This window comes from Erpetoichthys calabaricus, chromosome 14 (genome assembly GCF_900747795.2).
Source record: "Erpetoichthys calabaricus chromosome 14, fErpCal1.3, whole genome shotgun sequence".
Classification (NCBI taxonomy): Eukaryota; Metazoa; Chordata; class Cladistia; order Polypteriformes; family Polypteridae; genus Erpetoichthys; species Erpetoichthys calabaricus.
The window spans coordinates 1,563,021-1,588,961 of NC_041407.2; the positions used below are offsets into that span (position 1 = coordinate 1,563,021).

The window sequence follows — 25,941 nt, forward strand, 5'->3', positions numbered from 1 at the left end:
ATATAGTGCATTTCTCATCTCTTTTGTTTATATATACTTATCCTTTCATTCATTAAGCCATGCATCCACCCACTATTGTAGGTAGTGCCTTTCATATCTACAGTTTTTATTATGTGGTGCCTTTTACATCTACATGGCCATTATATAGTACCATTCATATATACTAATCAATAACTATTGAGTGATTTTTGTTAAATTACCTATTCATTCATTCATTTATTCCACCACCCAGACTACCTTTTCTTGCTATATAGCGCCTTTCACTGTTTATACATCTGTCTGTTGTATACGTGCCATGCACATCTACATGTCTTTCTATTTTATATAACCTTTAACATGTGTTAATGTGTAGTTTTATAGTAAATTTTATTCAGCTGCTTATTCATTCATTCATTAGATCTTGTATCTGTGCACTGAAACTAGCTCTTTTATATAATGTATTTCACTAATTTGTATAGCACCTTTCATATGTATCTAATGTACACCACTTTTTACATCTATATTCTATGATTATATAGCACCATTCACATCTATACATATCTTTATTATATAGTGCCTTTCACATCTCTTAATCTGCAACTATACAGCGATTTTGTTCAACTATTGTCCTTTCATTCATTTAGCCGCATCTACCCACTCACACTTCCTTTTCTTTTATATAGTGCCTTTCACATCTACGTATTTTATTTTATATGGTGCCTTTCACATCTGTTGGTGTTTACTTGAACTGTCCATCCATTCATTCATGCACCTGTCCACGCACAGTAGCTTTTCTTTTTTATTGTGACTTTGACTGACTATTATTATATAGCGCCTTTCATATCTATCTATCTATCTATCTATCGCCTTTCCTGTCTTTCTACTTTTATTTATTGCCTTTCACATCATCTATCTTGTGGTGGGCTGGCGCCCTGCCCGGGGTTTGTTTCCTGCCTTGTGCCCTGTGTTGGCTGGGATTGGCTCCAGCAGACCCCCATGACCCTGTAGTTAGGATATAGCGGGTTGGATAATGGATGGATGGACATCATCTATCTGTCTGATCTTATAATAGCGCCTTTCCCGTCTCTGTATGGCAGAGAGATGATGCGGTGCTCCTCGTCGCTATTTACAGAGCCCTGAGCTGTGCAGGGTGTCCACATCCACGACACTTCCTGTGCTCATCCCTGCCGCCCCCCAGCTCTGAGGCAGGCGGAGGAGGAGACGGCCGCGGGTCCTTTGGGTGTGTCGACGCAGTCCGGCTACTGGAGGGTTAACTGTGACTCTCCGAGTTGGGTGTCGCCCTTTTTGTTTTTGCGCTCTTGTGTTTCCCGATCTATAAATACGCCCCTGTTATTGTTAAAACAATTGCATTTTGCACGCATCCTGCTCCGGCGATCGCCTTCACGAGCTCATTGAACGTGAATTCCAGCGCAGATATTTTGCGCTCCTTCCCACCGCACTCTGTGGCTGCTCCCCCCCCCCCCCCCCCCCAAATAAGCCGACCCCCGGTAGTCTGCCGTATTCCTCACACTCTCCAATGTCCACTCGAGTCCTTTGCTGTCCACTCTCACTTTTTAAGTTCCTTTTTTTCATTTTAGCCGATTTGTTCCTCTCTGGCTCGGCGCCTGTCGCTCCATTTGTGGCTTCGGACTTTTGGTTTCTTTACCTTTGGGTCTTTCAGGGCTGAAGTGTTGCGTGAATTTAAGTCGACTGACTGCCACTAATCAAAGAACTAACACTTTAGTCAATGTTTGATGGCTTTGAAATTAGAAAAGCAGGCAGATAAGGCGCTATATGGCAGATACAAAAGGCACTATATAAGACAACGTCTACTGTACGAGACCCAGAGTTGCTCAATTAGATTAGAAAGATAAAAGGCAATGCATCCCACATATGGCCTGATATTTACTGTATAAATACGAAATGAGACCCGGAAGGTTTTGCGCTGCATAAGCAGAAGAGCAACTGCGTGCAATAAATGAACAGAGATATGAAAGGCGCTATATTTGATAGTTAAGGGGCCAGATTTACACAGCTCTGTTTAAAAGATAGTTCAATAGGAAAGGACGTAAAAAGTAGATAAACGTGTAAGGTGGTTATAGCCATAAAGATATGACAGACACTAATATTAAAAAGCAATAGAAAAACAGAAACGGGCAACAGAGAGTTAAATAAATAGAAAAGGCACCATATCTAATAAATATACAGATGGCTATGAAAGGTGCTATAGAGGAGAGCTGGACATACTGTAGATATGTAAGGTGCTTTATTACATAAGAGAAATATGAAAGGCACTATATAAAATGACAGGATATACGTAGAAATGAAAAGCACTCCACCAAAGACAACTACAGTATGAACGATGCCAGAACAATATGAAAGGTTGCATTTAAGAAATGGAAATATAGGGCTAAATACTGTAAGTAGGAAAGTTGGCAATACAATGGACGGGTATGAAAGGAGCTATACAGCATAAGACAGCTGGATAAGAAAAGAAGTACAAGCAGTATAGAGATATGTGAGGTGCTACAATATGTAGGGAGATGTGAAAGGCGCTATATACAGTAAGTGGCACACAGATATGACAGGCGCTATATAAGTGGCACACAGATATGACAGGCACTATATAAGTGGCACACGGATATGAAAGGCACTATATACAGTAAGTGGCACACAGATATGAAAGGCGCCATGTCAAAGACACCTATTAAAGGCACTAAAAAGACAGATCAATATGAAAGGCACTATAAATATTTCATTTTTGATCTTTTACTGAATTTATTAAAAGCATATCACATTCCACACAATCAAGTCAAACATAACAGGCACTCTAATTAAACCCAGAAAACAGCAACAGGCAGGAGAGAGTAAAATAAATCGGAAGGTCACCATCCACGATAAGTGTGCACAATAGACAGGTGTGTAAGGCGCCTTATAATAGATGGATACGAAGGGGCTCATCGATATCCAAGTATGAGGAGACTAATACTCGAGTGACTTTGCTGCCCCTTAGAGTCCCTCACTGATTTCCTAACCCACTGTGGACTCTTTGGGGGTCCTTTAAAGAGCCGGTGGTGGCTCGGTGGTCTCTGGAATGTCTTTTGAGTGTTTTGTTTTTCACATGAGTGTCTGCGCTGTCCTTTCTGGCCATGTCTGTGTCACTGCCACGCCTGCCTTTAAAGCGGTGCCCCCTGCTTAAGGCCACAAAGCCCTTCAACTTATCTCAATCCGGTCTTGGACATCTGGGACGTCCGCCGTTGTCTCCTGTCACTTGTCCTCGTGGCCTTGTTTTTACCTTTTAAACCTCACCCCTGTGCCATGTGTATGTGTGTGTGTGAGGCAGATGAAGGGCCCGTGTGGCACAGTGAAGCACATGGCAGCTGATTTTGTCCCCGCCAGGTTTTGACAGCTAAATAAATGAGCATAACTCTGCATTGGCACTGAAGAGGGGGCACTGGCACCATTCTGAGTGCTCATGTGGTGCCCGAGCTGGGCCTTCTCTTCTGTGAATCTTCTGACCGTTGACCTTTTTTCTGTCATTTTACCCCACGGTGGGCCTGTGCTGATTACAGCGGACTAAGCAGACCCCGAGGAGCTGAGCTCAGCGTTACCAGGTCTTCTGGTTTCTTGGGCGATGGGGGTCTCTTGTGTTGCCAGTCATCAGTATGAAGCCGTCTGTGGTTTCAGTGAATCACGCCAGCCAGCCACTCACCCGTTTGTCTCCTGAATCTTCTCCGGCCTGTCCCAACAGCGGAGGGTGCCAGCAATGGGGTCAGAAGTGTTTAAAGTTCTTTAGGGGTCCCTTCCTGAATGTGTTTGCAGGACTTGCTTTGTTAACATTCTGAACAAGGCCTCTCTGTTTGGTGCCATGGTAGGTTGTGCCCTTTGGCTCAAGAGAGGCACCCGCCGACTCCGTCTCTTCAGCGCAGCTCCCGGTGCAGCCATGCGGTGACTTGTGAAGTGCGATGACTGGAATTCCATGCATTCCTCCACTTGTGGACTGTAAGTGACAAATGGCACTTGTCACTTGACGTGTGGATGATCAACGCCGGGCACAAGCAGCTGTGCATTTTAATACCAAGCAAATGGCCGTTCCTATCAGAGGGCCGCCAAGGGGCTTCTACTAAACACTGAAAGGCGAGGGTCTTCACTTCTCATTACATCTGCCCCTTTTTAGAGCGAATGCCAATGTGAGGCGAGTAACGACCATGACAGGCTGGCACATGATGCCAACATTCCGTGGTGTCCGTGAGGCCTGCCGAGTTTAAAGGATGTCCAGGCTGATTTGTCTTCAGGTTCGCTCGTGTAGAAGGTGGGATTTGCTAAAACACCGTCGACTCCAGCCCCGCTGCTGCCCGCCTTTCAATGTGGTTAACACGCTCGAGCGCCACGCCAGGCCTCCGTTCTCTGATTGGCTTCTTTTTTTTTTCTAACTTGCTTTCAGCTTTTCTTGTGAAGTCGGTCAGCGGTGGTCAGCAGCGGACCATATCAGCGTCTTACAAGCTGCACGTTCTTCTCATGGCCTCGATGTCATCGTTGTGCTCCTTTGCTTTAGTTATTTTTTTTAGGTTTGCTGAACTTTGACCTTCCTTCTGGACTGGAATTCTGGGTCACGAGACGGCTTTTGTTTGCTCCTTGGTTGGTCTTGGAGTCGTACTTTTCATTTGTTGCCCTTTTTATGATTATTAAATATTTATTTATATGTATATATGTCTGGTTTTGTCATTGTGGGCCAGGGTTTTATACGGTTTTCCCCTCTCCCTGTTGAGATTTGTCAGCTTGGGTCCTTTGTGGCGTGTAGGCCTGGAAGTCTGCTTCTTGGGTTTAGGACCAGGCTGGCTCTGTTTCTGGGCCTCCTCATGGTGGTGAAGGTGAAGACTTCTTTTTGGGTTTCATGTAACCCGAGTACATTGTAATCCCAGAGGTCTTCCTCAAGTGTGAAATCCCTTCACTTCGTTTGAAAGTTTTTTCCCGGGTTTCAAGGACACATGGGAGCTGTGCAAGTGTGGTCTTCAAACAGGGATGAGATCCAGACGTACTGCTGACTTGTGCTTTGGGCGGCTCAAGCATTCCGTCGAATTCGATCCTGCGCCGTGTCTTTCTGTTTGACGTCACCAGGTTGGAGGTCTTCTCGGAGCGTCGCACGTCCTTGTCTGCTTTCTGCCTGCCAATGGGACGTTGCAGTTTGTGTTTGCGGAGGGGCGCAGAATGTGCCATGAGATCTGGTAACTTCCTTAAGCCTCCCGGTTGCAGGATGCCCTCATTGGTCCAAGTGAGTGTGGAGCGGCATGGAGGGAGACGTTCAGTTTCTCGACGCCCCGTCTGGTGATCTTCCACGTTTCGCTGGCATAGATGCCTGTCAGGATGAAGATCTTTCCGGCTGTGCTGATGGATGGGGAGGACCAAATCGGGTGAAGTTGCTGTAAGGCTGACTGTGCAGTTCACGTCCTCCTCCGTGCCGCCGTCACACCCCGCCGAGGTACTGTAGGTCACTTCCTGGACGTCCTCTGATTTGCTGCCCAGTTCTGCTCTGTATCTTCATCTTGTGATTGACTCCCCGTGGTTTTGGATTTTTGGTGCCGGTTGTTATCCCGATTTTCTTGGCCCCCTCGGCTCCAGTCTGGTTGTCATGTCCTGCTGGTTTTTCTTGGTCCCTGCTGGTAACTCGGTGTCATCAGTGAAGTCCAGGTTCATGAGTCAATGCCCAAGCTGGATTGTGTCATCACCTTCTTTATGGTAAAGTCCGTCGTGAATGCAGCCCTAATGTGTGCACCGGTGGGTGTTAATGGGGAGGAAGTCTGCATTTCCATCTTCCATCTTGAGGCAGCAACTGTAAGAGCCACACAGGGACGTCACACAGCCATGCGATGCCCCAAACACTTTCTCTATGAGGAGTGGCTTCTGGAACTCCAGGCTGTGCTCTGTGATTGTCCGTAGTGTGATGATGTGTTAGCTGCGTGACCGGACTTGGCGGAATCCCTCCGGTTCTTCTCGTGTCTCCCCTACGGCTTCTGCGATTCAGAAGGATGAAAATCCAGCGAGGTGATGCCTCAGCTTTTGTCTACAGTCGGGTGTGTTTCCTTTCCTTGGCAGCCTTCTTTCACTCTTGGTGGCGGTTGTTGAACCCAAGGGTGAGGTGCCAATCAACGCCATCACCACCCTGCGATTCTCGGGTGTGATTTGGTCCAAGGCAGGGGCTTTTAAACTCGCATCGTATTTTTCTCTGCAGGAGGGCCGAGGCTGTCGAGGTGATGGGCCACTGGGGGTGCCAGTTGATTTACAGTTTCTGCTCGACCAATCACGTGTTCTGTTCCCGCTTGGTTAGCGGCGTCTTGCTTATACTAACGTGGCCAGGGAGCCACCATAGACCCGAGTGTTCCAGTTTTCATGGACATACAGATGGGCAGAGGCCACTTGATGGCAGCTCTCTCTGTTTTCTCCTAGGTCAAGCTCCTCCGATGCCACAACAAAATCGACTGAGAGCAGCGGGGTGCGCCAGCCGGCCAAAAACCGCATCCGAAAGCACAACAACCGCCTCTCGACCGTCTTCAACCGCAGCCCCAACTTAAAAGACAGCCGGCAGAGTGTCGTGGAGCCGACGGCCGTCCACCCCGGCGATGATCCGGCAGAGCTCTCCACGCAGGAGGTCTCTGCTCCCGGGGTCCTCAAGGTGTTCGGCAGCGACATTTGCCAAGGGGCTAACTACAAAAGCGTCCTGGCGACGCCTCACTCCAGCGCACAGGAACTGGTCAAGGAGGCCCTGGAGAGGTGAGTGCCAGTGTGCAGGTTTGCCATGCCAGGGACTGTGGAATGAGGGCAGTTTGTGGCCCTCTTTGGGTGCCAGGTGGCATATACTATTTTGAGACCTCCACTTTATTTTTCTGTAAAGGTAGGTGGCCCCCCAACTAGCCGTGGGGCCCCAAGTGGTTGCTTAGCTTCCTTATACCAGAATGTGGTCCTAATAATGCACAAGGAACGAGAGGTGTGCCCCCAGGTTTCTCCTTCTACCATTAGCTGCTAGCTGTCTAATGAGGTTGGCCTGTTTTGTGCTTCAGGCTCATGGAAGATCTTGGATAGCCCACCTGTTGCTCATGTCCTGGTGGACCACCTGTTCTGTGTTGTACATGGATGGACATCCAGATATAAGTTCCCAATACCTGAATGGGAGGGCAACATAATGACTAGCCCTCAGTCAGTGTGACCAAAGACTCCACAGAACTGGCATCCCAGCTGGGAGGCCAGTGTAGCAGATGGACACTGTGAGGGCATTAGTGTTCCCTGTCCAAGATGGGAGGTCATGGTGAGTGAAGAAGCCTGGGAGGCTACCTCCTGTGCTCATGTCGCTAGGGGGCAGCATCCCTTCTGGTGAGTACCCATTTGGATACCCACAGGGCACCATGGGAGTTGTGATTCTGTAGGGCTGCCCTGTTGGGTTCTGCAGGTGCCACCATGGGGAGCTGTTGGGAGGCGAGTGCCCTGTCTTGGAGTGGTTCCACCTGACTGGGGAGTTCTACTTGGAGGCACCTCAAGAACTCCCGGGTGTAGTCTAAAGAGATTGGGCACCCCATGGAGTCGGAGTCGGGAGGAGATGGATCTCACTGGATATTGAGGAAAACAAACCTGTGGGAGGTATTTTCATTAAATAAGGACATCATTATAAGTCTGAGTACTTCTGCCTGGAGTTTGGGGGGATCACAACACCCCCTAGTGGCCACACCTGTAATAATGTGACAAAGGGAATCTGATGGGCACACTCCAGAATGTCAGAACGCTTTTGACGAGATCAAGACCTGTGGACTCGATTTCTCCAAAACTTTCTGCTTGCCTGATAAAATATTCCATTGTTTCCAATATGGTGGATTTGCTCCTGAGCCCACCCATCCACTGACCGAGTGCCCATCTTTTATTTGCTTAGGTCACCAGTCCAGCTGGTTTGACTCTTTTTTTTTGTATCTGTTCAGAGTTCAGAGTTTCCTAATCACATGTCCTTCCTTACCCAACCCTTCAGGTATTCTCTCGACAAATCAGACGCAGATTCTTATGTCCTTTGTGACGTGATTGGCCGCACGGGTGAAGACCACCAGTGGAAAACCGAGTGCTTCCGAGTCGTGGGGGACAACGAAAAGCCGCTCATCTTGCAGTCCCTATGGAAACCCAAGGAGGGATTTGCCCGGCGTTTTGAGATCCAGAAGAAGTCGAGCGTTGAGGAAAAGGTGGCTAAGGAGAAAGACACGGTGACCGCAGGTACTGAGACCAGGGGTCTGTAAGGGGGTGGTTAGGTTATGGGGGACACCTTATGGAAGTGTCATAGGCTGTTGTGACCTGTATGATGTCACCATTGAACGGCCGCTGACGCATCTGTCTGTTCACGTCGCATTATACTTGGATAAATCTTTACTGCATGATGGAATTGGGGGTCCGATTATGCCAAACATAAAGGAGGGCTTTAATTTCACAGGTTCAGCTCCATGAAATGTTGCTGTTCTGATTCTTCGGTTTTATTTTACTTATTTTATTTTAGTTGGATTTTTTTATGTGTTTCATTAGTTTAGGGTTAGGACCTTTGTGTGATATTTCGACTTTTGTTTCACATATTGGCCTTGGGACTTTCCGTTCTTCTTGGATTCCCCCCAATTCTTTGACCCCTGGATGTTACTTTTCGTCCCTGATTTTGTCTTTGGACCTTCATTAAACCTTCTCCCGGCCTTTTCCTTTGCTTTTCCCTTTTGGAGGAACAGCTGCGCTGAACGCTGACACATTAGATAATCGTCTGCAATGGGGCAAATATTTTTGTGTTCTTTAAGTTTCTTATCATTTTTGGTTTTCTTTAATTTTTTAACGTGAAATCCTCCACCTATTTTTTTTTATGACCTTGAATCAAATTTTACCGTTAATTTGTAGATTAGCAGCTTGCTTTCTGCTCTCTTCACCGCCGTTTTTCTTCTTTTATGATCATCGCCATTTGTGCTGCCGTCGTTAGGAAGTTCTCGGTGTTGCTAGGGGCGTGTCCTTGGCAGTCGTAAGTGACGGGTTTAAAATGTCATCCAGAGGTTCACTTCCTGTCCCATTTGACGGATTCCAAAACCGTTTCTCCCAGTTGTCCTTTTGTTCAACTCGAATCTCTGCCCTTGACCCGTGCTGGCGTTTTTGTCTCTTGATTTGGCTTCCCAGTTTTCGACCCTTTTTGGCTTTTGATGCCATCTTTTCTCCTGTTATTTTTCGAAAATCTCTGGCCAGTTCTCTCTAGTTAATGTTTTGATTTCCTTTCTATCTTTGTTGTTGGTTTGTTAGTTACGACGCATTGGCCCCCTCTGGTTTAAGGCCTGTGCTCTTGACTAACTAATACAGGAATGAAAGTTGCGTCTCCTTTGATTTGGAGTCGGTGGGCAGCCTGTTTAGACTTGACGTGTCTGCGGTGGTCATGAGGGGGCGCTTGGCGATAATAACCTCACATGTGGAGACACACACCGTTAGTGTAGGCAAGGTTTGAAGGCCCAGAACGCTTGGAATATTGAAGGGGCTTCAGCGAGTGCAGGCCAGAAGACCCCATCATCTCTGACCCTGCTTGAGACCATCCTCCCTGAACCTCTGAGACCAGACGAATGTCCGAATGCAGTCCATGTTAAACGTTAAAGCTTTGTCTTATTTATTTCAACACAAAACAAAATACAATAGAAGGAGATTGAATGAAAGAGACATGAAAACCAAAATCTCTTCTGAGTGTACAGAAGGGCGAGTAATTGAGAAAACGACGGGTCTTCCGATCCCGCAGCAGTGCCACCGAGACTCTGCCCATCTCTTCTGTCTTCAAAGATGGCCTCCCTGACTCGGTCAGTCCTCCAGCCTGTTTGCTACCCAAATGTCGGGCAGACGTGTTCAATTTGTTTTGTTGTATTTTTGCTTTTTAAGGCCCTTTAGCCTTCTGTTTGGGGTAATTTGGTATCCTCTTCAGTTCAAAAGGTCACTTAAGCTGCAGACCACAAGTGACTAACTCATCCCTGCGGTTTTACATTCTTTATCCTGGCCAACCATCAGAGGTTTTCTGGTTTTCTGATGGCCAACCATCAAAGGTTTTCTGGTTTTCTGATGGCCAACCATCAGAGGTTTTCTTCTGACAGCATCCAGGCCTTTCCTGGAATGCGACGGCCGTCCATTCTGTGGCACAGTCACCACGAGTTGCCGTTCAGGTCATTGTGATTCTGGACCACCTGGCACTGGAGTTTGGCTACCCATCGAATGGTCGCCACCGAGTACGGGAGGATGCCGGCTGCTGGATGGACAACTAGAGGATGTGGAGCCCATTTGGGCCCATCCAGTGCTGCTTGTTGTCTTGCACCCTTGTTCTCGGCCCACACAACCCTAAATTCGAGGTAGCAGGTTTGAGGATGTGACGGTCTAATCGATGGAGATCCTGCCTGGACGTCAACCCAAAATAAGACGTCACCTCCAAAATCCACCCTGAGGATCTACTGAGAAGCTAAAATCAGCCGTCCCACAAACTCAGAAACAGGCTTCGGCCTTTACAGACTCAAAAAACAAATCTGAAAGCATCAAAAATTTATTGAACAAAAGTTAACAATAACTGAAGCAAAAGGTGAGTCAGAACAGGTTATGCCTACAAGGCAAAGCTGCGCCAATAAAAACTCACATCTGTAATCCCATAATTGTAATCCTTTACACAAAAGCCTAACATCCATAACCAGGAGTAATTAAAAACGGCAAACGCTTTGATTATGATTATCGAAAAAAAAATTCCGCAATTCCAGGAGACCGCCAAAGCCGGAGGGAACACAAGCAGCCTTCCCACGAGGGGCTCCAACCTCGGGCTGAGGGGAGCCTTGGCTGTGACGTCAGGGTGCCCGCGGTCCCACCCACAGGGCCCATAATGCATTAAAACTCGATAAACATAACTCAGAAATATAACGGTGATGACTTCCATTTTCCTCTTATTTTGCACCTCATCCTCAACTCATCCTGGTGATTTTACTTTTCCTTTCTGAGATTTTCATCGATTTTGAATTTGAAGTTTTAGTGTTTTTCCGGTGACGCCATTTTGTTTTTTTGCCGCCACCATTTTGTGAATCCCCTCATCCTGACGCAGGTCCTGATTGCCACGTTTGTGACTTTAGAGGGTCATGACCTTGAGGGCTCAATTGGCGAAAGCATCAAACTTCACCTTGATGGCCATTTTGTACCTGAGTCGATGTTAGTTGGCGATCTTGGTGATGACAATTTGGGGTTTTTGATTTGGGCTTGACGAGTGTACTTTGTTGACGTCTCGGTTATGAATTCTTTGTTTTTCTGTCACTTGTTTCTTCTTCTGGTTCTTTATTTAAGAATTCTCTGTCACCTTCTCGGTCTCAAAACAATAACAAAATCAATTAACAAAATAATATTCATCAAAACATAAAGAGAATATAAAGAATGACGAAAAGAAAAGAAACTCAAGCCAGGGTAAACCCCCAACTTCTAGCATAACGCTAATGGCACCCTCACCGAACCACCCAGCTGAGAGAACAGATTGGGCACAGCTGCACTTGCTCAGTGGCGTAGTCGGCATGATCTGGTATGCACTGCTTTTATAGCCGTCCTTCCATGCATTTACTGGGCCTGCATAGAAAAGCCAAGTAGGAACCAGCAAAGTAAGGCCCACCATGGGACACACTCGGATGCCACGGGGTGATAAGCCGTCTCAAATGGGATGGGTGTCCATCATTCAGCATAGTGTTATGATTAAGAGTCACCGACTTAGTAAAAAGTGGCTGAGGCCTCGAGAATAAGTCACAAAATCAGGACAGGACCAGAAGGGGCTCGCCCCAAGGCAGCCTGACCTCCCAACTCCACAAGCAGGCTTCAGCCTAACTTGGCCTGAAAATTGGAGAATAGGCTTTTAAAAATACAAAATTAGATACATGTCCCAAAATATGCAAAAATATTAAAAATACACTGCAAGGGAGAGGAACCTTAAAAAATACTTAGAAGGAAAAATAAATAAAAAATAAGGCCACAGTTGAGATCCACGTGAACTTGTCTAATGGCGTAGTAGGTGTGATCTGCGTGTTGGAGAGGCGTACACATTACATGGCGCGTGCTGAACAGAAGACCGGCCAGTCTGAAGATGCTGTGCTGTTTGGGCGTCCGTACACCCGAGCAGAGGGATACAAATTACAGAGGCGGTCGTCGTTTTTTTTTCTCGTTGATCCTCACGAGTTCGCTCTGAATCCTTCCGTCACGTCCACCTGGCCGCAGTGAGCGCAGTAGACACTGAAGTTGTGTAAAATGATGCTACATGTTAGTGCTGGTGGGTCCGGTGTATCTCCATCACCAGAAGTCGAAGCCGTTTTCCCGACTGAAGTGCAGCGGTGCATTCTGGGTAGACGTGTCTCAGACATAACCGCAGATTCACAAGAACTCAGCCTCGCTTTGTAGCCCCGGTACATGCCGGGTATCGGCCTTTGCTTTTGCCCTGTTGTCATCTGGTGTTTTTGTTTTTAAGCTTATTGTTGGTATCAAAAATATCTTCATCTTCATTCTGGGTGTTTGAGTTTTAATTGGGTGTATTTGTATCTGTAAAAAGTAAATTGTGTTGTTCCACAGTGCCGTTACGATTTTTCTTGTGAGCGCCACCACTTGTTTGGTCAGTCATTGGGGGGATGTGTCCTGGGGGTCACTGACGTTCTATGATGTTGCACTTACAGCAGTGTGTGGGACCCTCGACTTTATCTTGAATATATTTGGCTCGGTCACCTGAAGTGGCTTCTGATCGCCTCACTCGGTTCTCCGACTACGATTCGTGTTTCGTTGTTTAATTTTCTCTCGCCGATTCTGACTTCATCTTGCATTCCCCTGACTTCGCTCAAACCCCTGACTTCCATTTCAATTTAGCAGTCAGTTATCAGTTCAGTGGCTCAGCAGGGTGGCTCCCTTTGTCGGCGGCCTGCTCTCCGTCCGGACCCTCGGTGTGTGAAGACGCAGGGTAAGCAGGCAGCCTGACTGGTTGGCTGCTCCTCTGTCTTCAGGCCTCCTCTCGTGAGCCTCACCCGTTTTTTTTTTTTTGGTTTCTTCTCCTTGCAGGTATCAACGCCCAGGCTCGGAAACTGCAGAAGGTGCGCTCGCGGGGCGCCTCCGTGTTCATCGCTGAAGATGTCAACAGCAACTTCACACTTTGGAGGAGCGTGAGTGAAATGAACTTGTCAGTCAAGTCCAAGGACCTGCAGAAGGACGGCACGGGCCGGGGAGAGCAGGAAGTGGCGTGCCTGAGCGTCGAGAAGGAGGAGACGGAGAGCAGCGAGGACAACAGCGCCCACTACTCCATTCATCCGCCCTCCGAGTTCCCGTATTTCCTCCTGCTGCAGGGCTACAGTGTCCGACAGGTAAGCCCTTGGGTGGGTGGTGACCGGCCAGCTGCTTGACGCTGCAGTGTGGCATGGACCCGGAGGAGGCACCTGGCTCAAAATCATCAGCTTGTGTCTGTGCAGTCATCTGGTAGACTGAACACTGCAACTGAAGGGCGTCCCTAGGCACACAACATGCAGCCCTCTGCCAGTCTGTGCCCAGGTGGGGCGACGCATTTCAAATGTCATCTTGGCCGGTCTGTACTTCTCCAGTTTCTAAGTTGTGATGTCACTTGTGCCATCCGGGCATTTCCATCTTTTTATTCCATTTTTCATCTTCCGGGGTTTGGCAGTGAAATTCCACACTCGGCCACCGTGAGTACATAAATGGCGGCTCTGCCAGGGTCAAGTCACTTTGCGTAATAAAAATGAGCTGGTGGACGGTGTTATTGCATATCGTTTTTAAAAATCTCTATTTGATGTTATTTTGAATCGTTGGTCACTACCTGTGCCACGTGGCACCGGAACACCGAGCCGCAGTTGTTGTTGAACGCCTTGCTGTTGTACTGCACATTCACAGTGCTACCCCCCCTTTAACGGTCTCCGGTGTCAGGCGCTATAAACGGTGGTCTGTATTTGAAGGGTGTGAGGTGTGCCCGATATAACGTGGCAGGCATAAGATCCTCCATTAGAATGAGAATGTTTGGATTGAGTTTGTGAATCATGTTTGGTATTCATCCATTTTCTAAACCCGCTTATGCAGGGTAGGATTGTGGGGAGGCAGCACTTGGCAGGATGGGTGCCAGTCCATCGAAGGGCAAACCCACAAATGGACCAATTTAGTGTCGCCAATCTGCGTGCTTTTTGGACTGTGGGAGGAAATCCAGGGGGGCTCTGGCAGAACATGCAGGGGGTTCGTAGGCACACAACATGCAGCCCTCTGCCAGTCTGTGCCCAGGTGGGGCGACGTATTTCAAATGTGATCAACCCTGCGATCAACCCTGGTGGTTCTTGTTGTTGTTGTTGTTACAGAATGCCATGTTACGAGCGGATTGAGGTGTCCTTCTCTCGTTTTTAGTTAGCCAGTTCATTATATGGCGCCTTTAGCAGGCCTGTCTGTCCTGCCATTTGTCCCGTCACGCAGTGGTGGACCCTCCGTCAGCTATGTGTGCCGATACACTTGGCCCTCAAGATGACAGACAGCTTTGTAAAAATGTGACCCTCTGGCCTGGCCTCTGTTGGTAGGACAGAAATAGCGGATGAGTAAGACCCTCGGCTGTGTGAATGTGACCCTTTATCCCCCTCCGTATGTTTCCCAGCCCGACAGTTGTGTGGAAGTGAGTGCCAGGTGGTCCTCCCATCTTTCCATTTTGTGCACACACAGTCGTTCAGCACTTCAGAGCCCCGTGGACGCTTACAGCCGTGTGCGGGACCCTCGGTTTTGCAGGACGCCCCCCCCCACCCACCCCACCCAGTGTGAACGTGTTTCACAGATAAGCGAGCGCGTTTCCTTTGCAGCGGATTGGGAGACTTCCTCTGGCATTGTCCGCCCTCAGACCTGGACTTTATCTGATCGCCTTTTCCTGCCTTCCCGTCTCAAGGAAAAGAAAAAAAAAAAGAGGCTGCTGAGCTCCTCTGTCACCTCCACTGGGACGCCGGTGGCCAGCTGCGGTGACAGAGCTGTCATCCTGCCACGTAATCCTGAAATTACCCACTGTCCCTTTCCATTATCAGCAGTTTCCCAGGATTCTGCCTTTTCTGTATTTATGATTTTTTTTCTCCTCCTACTGAATGACTTCTCCTTTGCGTCCCTGAAATATGAGGAGCTGGTATGCAAGATGGCGCTGCCTGCCAATACCAGAGCTTTTTGTCAGTTCCTGCTTCGCGTCCCGACGCTTCCTGGCCTTAACCCCACTGTATCCGCAACGTTTGTGTAGTGGGCTACCGAAAATGAAAATGGAGGAGACGCCCGTCTGCACAGAGCCAACTGGGTGCCCCCCGGCAACATGGCATTGTCACGGCACACATGTGCCACCTCGCGGCAGAGAAGCTGCCATTGGCATCAGGGGAAGGTTGAGGCTGGGACCTACAGGGGTCAGGGGCTGCCAATATCATCATAATAGAAATAAGTAAGAATAAGAATAATAATAATAATTATGAGCACATTTCATACTGGGCAGCATGGTTTGCACAGTGGTAGCACTTCTGGGTTTGTGGCCCTGGTCCTCTCTGCATGGAGTTGGCATGTTCTCCCCGTGTCGGTGTGACTTTCCTCCCACAGTCCAAAGACACGCTGATTAGGTGACGGTCGATTAGCCCCCTGTGTGTGTGTGTGTGCATGTTCAGGTGTGCGTGTGTGTGTGTGTGTGTGCATGCGTGTGCGTGTTTGTGCATATGTGTGTGTGTGAGTGTGTGTACATGTGTGTGCCAGTTTGTGCATGTGGGTGTGTGTGCGTGCATGCATGTGTGCCTGTTTGTGTGTGTGCGCGCGTGTGTGTGTATGTGCATGTGTGTACGCATGTGTGCGCGTGTGTGTGTTTTTATGACCTGTGTCAGTGTGTGTGCATGTGTGTGCGCGTGTGTGCGCATGTGTATGTGTGTGTGTGTGCATGTGTGCACGCGTGTGTGTGTATGTGCATGTTTGTGCGTACCTGTGTCAGTGTGTGCATGTGTGCGCGCGCGTGTGTGTGTGTTTGTATGTGCCTGTTTGTGTTTGTGCGCGAGTGTGTGTGTGCCTGTCTGTATGTACCTGTGTCAGCATGTGCACGTGTGTGCGTGTGTGTGTGCGTGTGTGTGTGCGTGTGTGTGTGCGTGTGTGCCTGTTTGTGTGTACCTGTGTCACCGTGTGTGTGTGTGTGTGTCTGCCCTGTGGTGATGTTCCTGCCTTGTGCCTCATGGCGGCTGGGATAGGCTCCACCCACCCCCCAAGGCGGCCCTGCACTGGACTAAACCGGTTAGTAAATAACAGAACAGGACGATTGATAGGCGGATTACAGCAAAGCAAATTAATAAAAATATTCAGCTTCTCCTTAGACTTAGACTCCTATTGGAGAGGTTTAATTACAATCAATAAGAATATAAAATTAAAGTTTTTTGTATTAATAATAGTTATATTTATTTTGAATATTTCATACACTGAATGCAGCTCAAAGTACTTTACACAAGTTGCTTCATATAAATAAATAAATAAATGTTCACTTGAGGTGTCATTTTTGAGGTTTCTTTCCACTCTGTTTGTCTCCTCTGATTGCGTTGGCAGAACTCGCCCGCCTGTTAACTTCCTCCAGGCCTCTGCCACTTGGAAGGCGAGAAACACTAAAGCCCTTTGACGGCGTCCCGCCTACAGGCAGGGATTAACCAATCAGGGGAGGCTCAGCCTGATCTTCGTCTTGATTGACAAGTGAGAAGACCATCTAGACAAGCGGCCTTTGGAAATAAATTAAATTAATTAAAATGAGCCTTTAAAAATTTAAACTGGCCACAGATAAATGTAAGATATCTACATAGCTGAACCAAAATAAAAAGAAGACCTGACTTATAATGTGACTGCATGACTTTTATCTAATTTTGCGTTTTTTTCACAGCTTTTTCACCCAAAGTGCAGTCAGCACAACATACGTTGCATTACTGTAAGGAATTAAAAGCTCTGTAGATACGTTGCAGAGTTTTGAATTCTGCATTATGAATTTGTTTCTTGACGAGTGCAGAGGTTCACACTGCGCCCTCACACATCCACCATCTTGGGTTGAGTGCCCGGTCCGTATCTGTGTGGCATCTGCATGTGCTCCATTTGCCTTTGTAGCTCTTAAACTGATGCCCGTCCACCGCAGGGGCACTTTGAGCCACAAACAAATGGTTGGGATGTGGGAGGATGGCTAAAGTGCCCACCAAGACACAGAGCGGCCATGCAGACCCCATGCGGGTGACTTGAACCCGAGACTCTGAACGTGCCAAGGCAGGTAACTGGCAGCTCCTAGTTGGCCGTGTACATGTGGGGGCACATCTGGACTGGCATCCCATACCAGTTACTGTTTCCTTCCTTGTGCCCAGTGCTGCCAAGATGAACTCCTGTCTCCTCCCAACCTCGAACTGGACTGAGCAGGTTTAACAATGTCACGTCTTAATAATTGTGTTTAAGTCCATTTTGTGACATTTAAGAATCTGTACTGCACTCGGAGCCAGCCTGTCAGTGCGCCATCCGAAGGTAAAACGGAATTGAGCCAAGTATCAAATTCTATGGGGAGAGCAGCCCTGCCAGGCTGGTTTGATATAGCGCCTTTCCCTGTGAGCCCATTAGAGTACATAAAGGTGTGTTGGCACTCAGTTCAATGGTGGACCTCTTCAGCTCATTCACTCTCCGTCTGCACCCTGTAGAAGCTCTGAGCCTGCAGATTTCTTTCTGGAGATCAAACAAGCAACCGGTGTGAGGGGTGAGTGGCGTCCGATACGGTGCCATGCATATAAGAGCACAGTCAAGGGAGGTAATCAGCCAATCGCCACTCTTCCATATAGCACCTTTCACGAGGAGCACTTTGAAAGAACGTCTTACTGAAATATTCCCACCACAGCCTGAGTGCTTTATATGAATGAACGCATTGCACTGTAGTACAGAGAGCAACCAGCAGGGGGCAGCGGTGCCCACGTGCCCAAGTGCCCAGCTGGCACTTCACGTGTCATCCTCTCAAGGACAGATGGACTCGGAAGTCTTTTCGGCCGTCTTTGTGTATTGCGTTCAGGCTGAATGGCTCCATTTGTCATGTCGGCCTCAGGGAGTCACTTTGCCTGCTGGCCTGGAGCGATTCAAGTGACGGCTTCACTGTGACGATGACGCTGCGGGCCAAGCCGACCGGTGCATGCCGCCACACGTACCCCGCTGCCCTCGGGCGACTATAGGAGGAAGTGTGTCGAGTCTCACCTGCAGAGACGAGGAGCAGAATTCACAGTGCTGGGTCTGATGCTCAAAGTGTGCCAATGTGAATGGGAAAGGGCACAAGCGAGAGCTGGCATGTGGCAGGCGTGTAGCGTCAGGATGAGTGCATCACGCACCTCTGTGGAGTGTGGCAGAATGCAGAAGGAAACCCTAATGCCCTGCTGAACTTGTGCCCACTTGGCCTGTAAAGTGTCTGCAGAGAGAGGAGTGCCCCCTACTGGCATGTGGTGGAACTGCATGTCAATGCAATTTCCATCTGCATTTGTCTGCTTTTATCCAAAGTGACTTCCAAAAGAGGACCTCCCTTCAGGGTGAAGGAGAGAACTGGAGTCTGGGAGTCGGCTACAGAAAATGACCACAAGCCACAGCTCTGGGAATTTGACGAAAAAATGGAGCTGGTGAAGCGCTGTGGTCAGACAAAAATGTGCTATTTGTGGAAGAGCAACACAGAAATGAGAAGAAATGCCAGCAGTGGGCAGGGTGCTGATGGGGGTCTCTAGAGCCACAGCCTCCTTCAGCAACTGTCCCAGGGTGCCAAAAATGGACCATTAAGAATAAAACCGGGATAATACAAAGGGAATGGGGGGGAGGGGGTCACACTGGGACAGGGACGCCAGTCTGTCACCACAAAACAAGCATGTTGTGATATCCCCCATAAAGGGAAAGCCAAAACCACGAAACCCCCCAAAACCCAAAGAAAACCAACTGTGGTGGAAAATGTGGACAGAAAAGAAAAGAGAAGGGGGGGGGCAGTTGGGCATCGGGTACAGGCCTACCCACAAGGGGGTCTTCAGTCAAAACCAAAGGGCCAGTGTCACCAGTCTGGGCTCCTGGCCGCCCAGTTGCATTTCTTTTTTCTGATGGGGTCTTTCTTTATGTTGACATTTTTATCTTTCCTTTTGTGACATCGCCGTTGTCCCATGTCCTACGAGTCGCCCCCGTTTATTTTTCGTCACTGTTCCATTATTTTATTCATGGGGTTTTATTTAGCTCTATGCGTTTCCAGGCTCTATCAAGGAGCGAAGGGGTCACCAGGGGTCCCGTGAGGGTCTTAATCCGGCCTTGCTGAACGGATGTTGTGTGGCACATAGACGGCTGTATTGATCTTTTATTTGTGTTCTCCCATGATGCCGTTTTGTTTTACACGGGAGTCGTGATTTGCTGCGGTTTTCTTTAATGATGGCTACGCCGTTCCTCGTGTCTTTGTCAGAGGTCAGGGGGTCACAGAGTATAAAGTTCATTTCCTGGGGTGTCACCTAATTGTCCAAGTCTGTGGATATCTCATAAAGTTTGTGTATTTCGGGTTTTCTGATCGGGTTTTGGACGATGAGCTTAGATTACGTGTTGTGTTTTGTCGGCTGGCTCTCTTGTCTTTTTGGTTGCCACCATTGCTTTGTTTTGACTCCCGTTTGTCTCCTGGCTGATCCTCTCGTCCTCGCAAGAGCCGTTCACGTGGTGGCTTCCCTGTGACAATGACACTGCGGGCCAAGCCGACCGGTGCATGTTGCCACACGTAGCCTGCCGCCTTCGGGCGACTATAGGAAGAAGTGGGTCGAGTTTCACCTGTGGAGACGAGGAGCGGAGTTCACAGTGCTGGGTCTGAGGCTCAAAGTGCCAATGTGAATGGGAAAAGGGCACAAATGGGAGCTGGCATGGGGCAGGCATGCAGCGTCAGGATGAGTGTGGAGTGTGGCAGAATGCAGAAGGAAACTCTAATGCCCCACTGAACTTGTGCCCACATGGCCTGTAAAGTGTCTGCAGAGAGAGGACTGCCACCTACTGGGGGCACTGTTGTGTCGTCACCAAACTTAATGATGGCTTTAGAGCAGTCGGGAGTCAACAGAAGTGGGCTGAGCACACAGCCCTGCGGGGCACCAGTGCTCAGCGTTGTGGGTACTGGATGTGGCGTTTCTGACGCACACTGTCTGGGGGTCTCTCTAGCTGGCAGTTCAGGGTCCCATTGCAAGTGTTGTCCCCAAGCATTCCAGCACACTGTAAGTGTCTCTCTTGTCCTGATGAGGAAGAGATGATGTGGCATCTTCACTGGAGCCGTCTGGGTGATCGGCAAACTGGTATTGGTGTCCTCTTTGCACTCGTTTTACTCCGCTTCTGTTTTGGGCCCAATGAGAAGCCTCAAGTGGATCTTCGAATCCAAAGTGTGACTTTGTCTCCTGCCTCTTCTGGTCCCCCTCCTTATTTCCTGGGGTCAGGCCACCAGTGGGACTTGGGACCTTTTGTTACGTAATAAAGAGTCCAAAAAGGAGAACAGGGTCCCCCTAGGATCCCACCATGACGAAAACCGGGTGGCCATTCAGGAGTGTGACGTGTTTTGTCTTTTCCCATTTCAGGACTTCATCGTGTACCCAATGACGGGGTTGATCCACATTTTTGGCCATTGCCGCGAGCCGACGTCGGGAGAGGACGAGGAACATCTAAAGGTGGACTCCGTGCTGCACGATCCCAGTATCCTGCCACAGCACTGCTGCGTCCAGCGCTTGGAATCTGAAGTCTGCTGTGAAGGCAAACGTGGGGGCAAGCAGGCCTTGAACCTTGTGAAGCCCCTCCACGGTGGCCGTGTCATGCACAATGGAGTCCCTTTGAAGGAGGAGACTGAGCTTCTGCCCGGGGACCTCCTTGGCCTGGGCGATTATTACCTTTTCATGTTCAAGGACCCTACGGTGTCACGGACCAAGCAGAGACCCGTGTGGCTGAAGGCTGCCTGCTGTAACCTCGACAAAGCCATCATCTGCAAGATGTGTGGCACGGCCTTCAGGGACGAGCCGGCTTGGAAGAGGAGAGCGGCTCACCGGAAGTCGGCACAGCGACTGCAGGATTGCGAGGGGAAGGACCTCCTGTTTGTCTACGATTCCACCCGGGAGGAAGAAGTCCTCAAGGAGATAATCAACATGAGTGACCCTAACGGTGACGCGCCCAAGCTCACCCCGGCCTACCTGCTCTGCCTCTGCATGCAGCACTCGGCCACCTCCTTTGAAATTTTCAACTTCAGGAGGCTTCTGCTGCGGATTGCCAGCCACGTCCAGACTGTTATGTGGGTGAGTATCTTTGAGTGCCTGGTGGGGGGGTGGTGTGGGGGGGGACCCATGGGGAGCTTCAGCTGGACACACTGGTGGCAGGAAATGACAAAAATATTAGACGATTAACTTGGGCCACTTCAGGAACCTCTTCTGCGCTTTCATTGCTGGCTGGGGAGACCTTCTGCAGAAGGGGCTTCTCATATATGTCACTCGTCATACACGTGGGGGTGAGGAAAACCCACAGGGCAGATGAAGGGTGGTCAGCGATGCAGGGATAGACGGTCAGCCAAGCAAGATATTGGGCGTTCTACAAGTAGAGACCCAGCGTGCATGTCGATTGAGGAATTAATACCACCAAGGAGAAAAGCATCTGGCATGACTTGGGGGTGGGTGCACTACAGACGGGTGGTCTTGATGGGTGCTTCGCCTTCCCAGCTCACTCGATCGAGTTTCATCGGCGTCTCATTTCTCAGAGCACCTCTGTCTTCTGGTTCTCTTGTCTCGGCTTTGCCTTCATGTCCCCCCAGTTTGATATTTTCATGAGTTCAGTTCCACCCTTCCATTCATGATCACGAGGTGTTCACTGACCCTTTAAGAGGCCATGTCTGTCACATTTTCATTGGTTTGACGTCACCGTTCATTAGTCCTCCTCCTCTGTCTTCATTAATCATTGACACTGGTGATGTCCTTCTCCACATTTACAGTTTCTTCTTTGGTCGCTTGTCTACATGGTTTGAGTAGGTTTGTCTCTGCTTCACTGTCTCCTTCCTCCCTTCGACTTTCTAATGAGTTGCCTAACATCAGTTATGTTTCTCTGTCTTGATATCCCCTTTGTCTCTGGCGATTTCTGTTATGGCTCGAAGTCCCAAAGCACGTTAATTCCAAAATCACTTCCAAAAGTGCCCAGTAGAGGGGAAAATCACATCAAAAACCCTGGCTCGACACATAAAGGACCTCCTAGAATCTTGGGGAACCACACACGAAACACGGAACATGCCAGCCTACATACATAAACAAAATCAAAAATAAAGAATGAAATCTAACAATTTCTTTCCACCAAAATACCAAAACCGAGTCTTTGCCCCAACATCTTGCCCCAAGCTAAACTGTGGACTAGAATCCCAAATGGCCGTTTACCTAAAAGTGTAAGTAGGCTTTGGCCTACACAGGCATAAACAATCCTTAATAATCTGAATAAAGAGAGAGAGGAAAACCGTGAAAACTCTGGCTTTTTAAAAATATAACAGTTTATTATCAAAACATTTCTCTTTTAACATGGTCAGGTCAGGGGGTGTGCACTGGTATAGCGCATTGCTGTCCCCATCCATGACAAAACCGCTCGGGATCCTGTTTGGCAAACCCCCCCCCCCCCCCCCCACCAGGCAGACACGCGGCCCAGTCCCACCCCCCGGAAATGACACTCCCCTTGGCCTGGTCCAGACACTGGGGACCTCAGCAGTGAGGATCCTGCGAGCCGGATCACCCTCGGGTAATTGTGCCGTAACTGACGCTCCCTGACAATGCAGGTCATGTGCCTTATTCGGGACTCCATGAGTAACACAAAGTCACACCGGCGGGACCCAAGGACCATCCAAAGAGACTCACATGAAGGAGTCCAGTCTTCATCTCAGGTCACTGGATAGCATCCATGTCTTACAAACAGGGAGCACCAGGACTCTGAAGACTTGGACCTTCTTCCTCTTGCAGATATCAGGACCACCACACACCCCCTCCAGCAACCTCATGATCCCCCCCATGAGTGCAGATTGATAGACTAAAATGCTACCTGAAGCAAACAAATGCTGTCCGCAGACCAAATTCAAAAACTGAGCAAAGAATCAGAAGATCAGCTGTGGAGACACCTGCACTACACCATTCAATGTTGATCTGGAGGGCCAAACCCGCTGCCTGAGATAAATATGCAGAGGTTGGACCCCCAGCTGGACATTATGGATTCTCCGGTCCACATTTGTCTCCAGTATTCACCTTCTCTTATACAGTATCCTCCCCATTATTCTCATGTGTCTTGGTTCATCTCCACATCTGATTTATTCTGCTCCAATAATTCCCAGGTGTCTCTGTCGGCCCATTCTTGTTGATATTTGTATTGGTTTGACTCCATGGTTCACCTACTCCACTCCTGTGTCATCTTTGTTAGCTCAGCCCTCCTGATATTTGCGTTGCTTCATCTCCTCGCCTCACCTTCTCCACTCTCGTGGCCTCCTCACTGCTGCTTTGTTTTCACGAGCCCATTTCGTTCATATTTTCCACCGATCAAGAGTTCTTCTCTTGTATCTTCTCTGTTACTCTCATGTGTCTTGGTTCATCTCCACATCTGATTTATTCTTCTCCTAAAATTCCCAGGTCTCTCTGTCGGTCCATTCTCGTTGATATTTGTATTGGTTTGACTCCATGGTTCACCAAGTCCACTCCTGTGTCATCTTTGTTGGCTCAGCCCTCCTGATATTTGCGTTGCTTCATCTCCTCGCCTCACCTTCTCCACTCTCGTGGCCTCCTCACTGTTCCTTTGTCTTCATGAGCCCATCTTGTTCATATTTTCCACCAATCACAAGTTCTTCTCTTATATCCCCCCCGTTATTCTCAAGAGTCTTCACTCATTTCCACATCTGACTTATTCTGCTCCTATAATGTTTCCTGTGACATCTTATTCTCATTGATGTTTGTATTAACTCAACTTCAGTGTTCACCAGGTGTCCTCCTTTATCATCTTCTTTGGGTCGCCCCCTTGACATTTGTGTTGCTTCATCTCCACACCTCACCTTCTCCACTCTCGTGGCCTCCTCACTGCTCCTTTGTTTTCATGAGCCCATCTCGTTCATATTTTCCACCAATCATGAGTTCTTCTCTTGTATCTTCTCCGTTACTCTCATGTGTCTTGGTTCATTTCCACATCTGATTTATTCTGCTCCTATAATGTTTCCTGTGACATCCCATTCTCCTTGATGTTTGTATTGGCTCGACTTCAGTGTTCACCAGGTGTCCTCCTTTGTCATCTTTTTTGGGTCGCCTCCTTCATCTTCTCCACTCTCGTGGCCTCCTCACTGCTCCTTTGTTTTCATGAGCCCATCTCGTTCATATTTTCCACTGATCACGAGTTCTTCTCTTGTATCTTCTCCATTACTCTCATGTGTCTTGGTTCATCTCCACATCTGATTTATTCTTCTCCTAATATTCCCAGGTCTCTCTGTCGGCCCATTCTCGTTGACGTTTGTATTGGTTCGACTCTAGTGTTCACCAGGTCCACTCCTGTGCCATCTTTGTTGGCCCTTGTGTTGCACCTTATCCACTCCTGTGGCCTCCTCACTGCTCCCTGACCTTCACAAGCTCATTTTGTTCCCACGTTTGCCCCGCTCACTCGTTCTTCCTCGTTTCTGCCATTTCTTCTGCTCCTCTTCCTTGCTCCTTTGTCTTTGTGACCCCGAGTGTCACTTCACTGCTTTCCCTTCATTTCTGTCGCTCCTTCCTGGCTCCTTAGACTCCTCCGTTTGCAGTCCCGTTTCCGTTTGGCCCGCCCTTGTTTAACGTTTATTTCCGTTGGCTCTGCTCCGCTCCCCACCTTTTTGTCATCGGCTGTGTGGACTTGTCACCGTCGCACATTTTTCAGTTGAGCTTCTTCTTCCTCTCTTTGCCGTCTTTGCCTACTGACCCGCTCCTCCATAACACGTGATCTCTAAAACACGCGATTGTGGACGTGATCCTCCCTTCGACGTCTCGACTTTGGTTGTCATCAGCGTGTTGTGATCTTTACTGTTTTCCCAGCTGCTGCTCCTCTCTGTAGCATTTCAATAGTATTTTTTATTATTTCTGAACGTTTTTCTCTCAGTTTATTTACAATTTCCTTTTTTTTTTCCCCTTTTCCTCTTAACACAGGAGAAGACAAAGGAGCTGGCGGGACTGCATCCAGAAATGTGAGAACAATGTTTGTAAGAAGTGTTATCTTGCATGTGCCCCTCGGCTCCAGGCCTCCATTTCTCACGGGCCGCCTTTTGGCTCGATTGCTCCGCTGATTCCACAGCAGAGGCGCTGGTGTGTCGGGTTATCTGCGCGGTCGGCCGCCCTCAAGGTCACACATGCTGAATAAAAACGACAAGCCGGAGAGCCGACTGTGAGAGGGAGATTGTGGAGGACAGCCCCCCGGCCCCCTCTGGTCCGCTCGCTTGTGTGATTCATTGTCTTATTTTTATATAAAACTCTTCACTGAAGGAGACCACCACACGTAGGACCCTGCAGTTGGTATAAAAGTTCATGAAGGGTCCATTTTTAACATCCTCAGGGGGTTGAAGCCGATCCCAGCAACAGTGGGTACAAGGCAGGAAGCGGCCCTGGACAGAGGGCGCCAGTCCATTGTAGTGCCCACACTCACCGAGCGTCAATTAGGAGTTGCCACCCACCTGCCTGACATTGGCAGAGTCCCTGATTCATTGTCCCTTGTCTTGGTGGCACTTGGGTGGCATTCCCAAATTGCAAAATGCAAGCATTATGTTAAATAGCAATTTTAATTCACACCCCTGGTGCCCCATCCAGAGTTGGTTGCCACCTTGTGCCTGATAAGCTCCAGCCACTGCAACCCAAGCTGGTGAATGTTTATATATAAATATTTGGCAATGAAAGAGAAGTGCGCCGTTTAAGAATAACTTAAAAC

At 48.6% G+C, this 25,941-nt stretch overlaps 1 protein-coding gene across 1 annotated transcript in view; it reads left to right on the forward strand.

Moving 5' to 3' along the window:
- The window catches only part of radil2a (Ras association and DIL domains 2a), a 69,918-nt gene that overhangs the window by 1,489 nt on the left and 42,488 nt on the right, over positions 1 to 25,941 (forward strand). The window contains exons 2-6 of the mRNA XM_028818430.2: positions 6,424 to 6,747; positions 7,988 to 8,223; positions 13,054 to 13,352; positions 20,592 to 21,296; positions 25,170 to 25,207. Coding sequence (XP_028674263.1) covers positions 6,424 to 6,747; positions 7,988 to 8,223; positions 13,054 to 13,352; positions 20,592 to 21,296; positions 25,170 to 25,207 — 1,602 coding nt within the window. The remainder of the gene's footprint in view (positions 1 to 6,423; positions 6,748 to 7,987; positions 8,224 to 13,053; positions 13,353 to 20,591; positions 21,297 to 25,169; positions 25,208 to 25,941) is intronic.